Consider the following 5,183-nt stretch of genomic DNA (forward strand, 5'->3'; position numbering starts at 1 on the left):
TCATATAGGGCATGCATAAATTGGACAACAATGCTAACAGAGAAGGCAATGTTAGGAAGAGTATAAGCCAAATATATCAGTTTTCCAACTAACTTCTAATATCTTCCAATATCAATCAAGGTGTCTCATTTCTCCCAAAGTTTGGCATTTGGGTCCATAAGAGTGTCAACTGACATACAACCACTCATACATGTTTCTTGTAAAAGCTCTAGAACATATTTTCTTTGAGAGATTACTATTTTGACACCACAAACCCTAAAATAATATATATTATAATTTATACTATTTTTTTAAAAAATTACATACGCAACGGATAAAGAATATATGTTTCCAAGAAAATAAAAACTTTTATAACTAATTTAGGATATCATATTGCTCAAAAATTAAAATTACTACTTTAAACTTTTTTCTCTAATAAAATAGTGCAATCTCAATAAGCTTGATTTTAGTATAATTAATTAATTTGATTCTAAAAACTTACTAGTACTTATAAGGTTGTTATACAAAAGTCGTTTCAAATTAAATAAGTAAAATACAATTTACAACTCTCATTCTCGGTATCACTTATCAGAGCGGGACTTCTCTCAAACTTGAACTTCGAGACTTATTAACCTGTAATAACTGTGATTTCGTAAACACAAGGCCAAGTCAGTCAAACACAAACAACGAATGAGGCGAGTTTCGAAATCATGATGATAGTATAATACAAGTAAGAAGAACATGCAAACAATTATAATAGAACCGTATCATTACACAAAATTCCTCAAGAAAATATCACATTAAACAGTCAAAATCACTCAAGGAAAATCAATAAATTTCACTATAACATCAAATCCTCTAAGAGAAATTATCACCACACACGATACATATTAATCACAACAAAACAATCACAATAAAATGCAATACTATGCATAAGCTTAGACTCTACTTCACAATGTGGTACAATTCTAACTCTAAAGTACTTAGTTAAGAGGCTTGATATTATGCCACCATCTCGATAGAAGAACAATTCAAATTGGCTTTGTCCTCATAGATCCCTTCAACTCAACCCGAGACACATATATGCGACAGTCGAGGTAAACGTGGGTTGCATGGTAGCTCCCGACATTTAGAGTGCTACCTCCAAGTCACCTAGGAATTCTCCACCCGAATACCTCCAAGGTATAACAATCTTGCCTTAAGGCTCAACAACAGACTGCCACAATCAGTCTCATTCAGTTGTACTTCCCGGGAATCACTAGACTTGTCAGGCCCTACCTATATGATGACAAAATAATCTCCACTTCACAAACTCTCATTATTTATTTTCTCCCCTCGTTAGCCTATGGTACTACGTTAAGACCGTCATCTCAAACACAAATTGGAATCACAATTATTTCATCAACTATGGGGTTACTTCAATATTCTCATCACAATTTATAACATCACTATCATTAATCACACGTCATCAAAATCTTATAACATCAATCTCATCAACCATATATCATCACATAGACTTATCACAAATTTATAACATCATTATTATTAATTATACATCATCATAATCACATAAACTTATTAAAATGCATCCACATTTTAATGTGTATAAATTTTCACATTAATAGGTATAATCATAGTGGGATAAGACACACATTTTCACATATAGTTCAAACACACTCAAAGTCTAACTTAATTTCAATGTCTAACTTTAATTTAAAGTCTTATAAAAAGATTCATTTATAGAACTCAAAAAATAGTTCTAGGTCTTTATCAAATCAGACAATATAGAACAAATAAGATACTAACACAATGCACTTATTTATTTAAGCAAGTTACTTAGGAGATCAAACACACTTAATTAAATATTTAATTTAAGTATACACCTCCAAGGATTAATGCTCAAAGAATATCAATTCATAGTTGTTGTATTTGAGTTTCAAAAAAATTGTTTTAAAAAATAAATTTTGAGGAAATTTGGGATGAAGCAGCAAAGGAGTATTGGGGTGTCTTGCAAACTAAGTTGAATCATCTATTTATAGATGCATTATGCAATCGAGTGGAGCAAAAAAACGTGATTTACAAAAATGGATAGTCCTTAGAGATATTCCAAAAGTCATACCTCCACCACTCCTATATAATACTTCTACAATTTTCAATTTACACATTAACTTTAACTTTCATTACTTAGTGGCTAAGTTCCAATACCATTTCCATTAATTGGTGTTATATATTAATTCCTCATGGAACACTTAAAAATTATCATGTCTTATATTATAAGTCATTTTAGTAAAAAAAATATCTTATATTATATGTTATTTTAAAGTTTCAATTAAATGTTAATGTTTTTATTTATTTATTCTACTTTCAACCATATTAATGCATATTTTGATCAACATATTTAAAAAAAAAAAATACATATGAGAGATTATAAAGAGTATATTAGTAATTTAATTTTCAAAGAATATGTTGAGAGAGCTCAATTCTTTAAATGTATCTCGAATACTTTGAAGATAATCTCAACAACAGATGTCTTGGTGTACCCAAAAAAAAAAATATAGTACCTTTTTAAAATTAAAATTTATAAATATTAATTTTTCAATTTTTAATTCATGTCTCAGATATTTAAACAACTTAATATATAGGACAAAGAGAATAACATTTAAAACTTTTAAATTAACGTTATTGCTGTTTCGTCCATATAGCCATTGAAAAATAAATTAATTTTAAGGTTAAATGAGTTTTTATCCTTATAAATTTTTTTAAAAAAATTTTAATCTTGTAAAATATTTACATATTTTAATCCTTACAACATATTATTCAGGTAGTTTTAGTACTTTTGGAATGTCATTAAATATTTTTAAATGGTATTTAGCCATTGTGTTTACAAATTTATATTAAAAAAATATCTACAAAAAATGAGTTCAAAACTCAATTTATTAATTCATATTTCTGAATTTTTTTTCTTGTTCATAGCATTTAAAAAGTATATATTTATTTCATCTCAATTTAATCAATTTTAAATTTTTGTATATAAACTATTTATAATGTTCTAAATATGCTTGCAAAATCTCATTCAAAATTTTTTGTTGACATTTCAATTGGTCTAAAAATGTGTACATGATAATTTTATAAGGCCTAAAAAATGTGAATTTTTTACGAATCCAACTTCACGAATATTGTACATTGGATGAGTCAATCAAAATCATTTTGCTTATGTATATCTAAAGGATGAGTCAACCAAAATCATTTTGGATAAGATGTCTTTGTTTAAGGAATGGTTGGATATTTAAAAACCTGATCAACCACCCATAAAAACAACTGGTGACAATTTGGTCTCATTTTAATTGATAATCGCACACTCTATTTTTTTAAAAATATATAAATTATATGAGTAAAAAAAGTATACAAGTTATGTAGAAATTGGCGATTATGTCAAATATTCCCAAACTCTTCCATCAAATTACAATGTCATACATTAAATGTGATGAAACATGACATCTTTAAAAATCTTTTATTTTGATTAAATTAAAAACATTAGATACTACAACCAAATTGTAGTCAAGTCTAGACTTTGAAGAAACCTTTAACTCTGTAGTCAAGTCTAACATAGTGAAGATCACATTTAACATTTAACCTTAGACTTTAGTTAAAGGTTAAACGTGATCCTCACTATGGAGAGAAGTGAGAGGCTTAGGGTTATGCGTAGGGAAGGGAAGAAGAGAAGGGAGGAAAGAAAAAGATATTACGTAAACACGGTTTCATGCTTACAATGGAACACAAACAAAATATCAATTTGTGTTCCTCACCATCACACAAGGAGGGAAAAGTGGTGACGTGAAGTGTTTTGTGGTTTTTTCTTGCTTACAAAGGAGGGAAATGTGGTGGTGTGAATGAAGAGAAGTGAGGGGCTTAGGGTTATAGATAAAGAGAAGAAGAGATTACACAGGGAAGAAGAGATTACGTAAACACAGTTTCCTGCCATGTCTTAGTATGGGACCGTCTCATTAACATTCCGATTACCTGCTTTAAAGCAGGAACTGCTTCAACATAACTCGTCCATTAGCATCTACAACGGCAGTGAAAATGAGTTCGTCCCCCAGCGTGTAATTACTTAACTTCTAGTTTTTTGTGGGTTCACCGTTGGAGTTGTGCCAATGTGTCATCACGGTACGGTACGATGCTTCATAGCAGTTACCTTTTTTTTCTACCTTTTATTAATTTATTAATAATAATAAATTTATCATTTTTTATTAATTTATAGCCGTTAACTTCTTTTTAATTTATTAAATAATAATAATTTTGTAACCATTAACTTTTTTGTAGTTAATATATAACCGTTAGCCTTTATTTTCCTTTAATTACGATTGTTAGCTCATTAATAGAAACAATTTATTACTCATACTTTTTCTTCACAATTTTTGTTACAGAAGTATGTTACAATTTTTATTAACTTAATTTTTTATTTATTTTTCCATTTTATTATTTCAAACAAAAAATATTTGTGCCAAATGGATCCAAATCAAAATAATCTTCTACAATCTTGGTTGCATTTTATGCAAAATTATCATCATCCTGATGTTCAAAATTCTCAATTATCATCATCACCAACCAATCCTAATATGTTTTATAGACCTCAAATGAATACTCAAGGTGGAGATCAACATCCTAATTTTCAAAATTCTCAATTACCATCACCACCAACCAATTTCAATATGTTTTATAGACCTCAAATAAATGCTCAAGGAGAGTTTACTTGTTTTGAACCTCAAATACCGATTGGTCCTATGCCAGCGTGTCAAGTTCCACAGTTTTCTACTCAAGTTGGTTTTAAAAATACTATTGTCGAAGAGGGAGAAGAACATCATGGTCGAAAAAAATCTCGAGAGCTATTCACAATGGATGAAGATACACTACTTATTCAATCATGGCTCAACGTTTCAAAAGATTCAATTATAGGAGTTGACCAAAAAGCAGATGGTTTTTGGTTAAGAATTGCAACAAATTATAATGAGTATCGTGGGCAGTTGCGAGAGAAAACACTAAGTCAACTAAAATCTCGATGGCATCGAATTAATGGTTTCGTTCAAAAATTTGTTGGGTGTTACAAACAAGCTGTAAGTGGAAAGAAAAGTGGAAGCTCGAAGAAGGACATCATGATCGCTGCACATGCTTTTTATTCTCAAGATACAGGTGGACCATTTAAT

The 5,183-nt window shown here is 29.3% G+C and overlaps 1 protein-coding gene across 1 annotated transcript; it reads left to right on the plus strand.

Annotated features, from left to right (window-relative positions):
• Nucleotides 1–4,487: 4,487 nt before the first annotated feature.
• LOC113784446 (uncharacterized) lies at nucleotides 4,488–5,177 on the plus strand (the record flags this gene model as incomplete). Its single annotated transcript, XM_073368276.1, has 2 exons — nucleotides 4,488–4,842; nucleotides 4,927–5,177. Coding segments are annotated over exons 1-2 (606 nt in total), but the record flags the coding sequence as incomplete, so codon positions are not given.
• Nucleotides 5,178–5,183: the final 6 nt, after the last annotated feature.

The sequence above is a fragment of the Cicer arietinum genome, chromosome 5 (assembly GCF_000331145.2).
Source record: "Cicer arietinum cultivar CDC Frontier isolate Library 1 chromosome 5, Cicar.CDCFrontier_v2.0, whole genome shotgun sequence".
NCBI classification, from domain to species: domain Eukaryota; kingdom Viridiplantae; phylum Streptophyta; class Magnoliopsida; order Fabales; family Fabaceae; genus Cicer; species Cicer arietinum.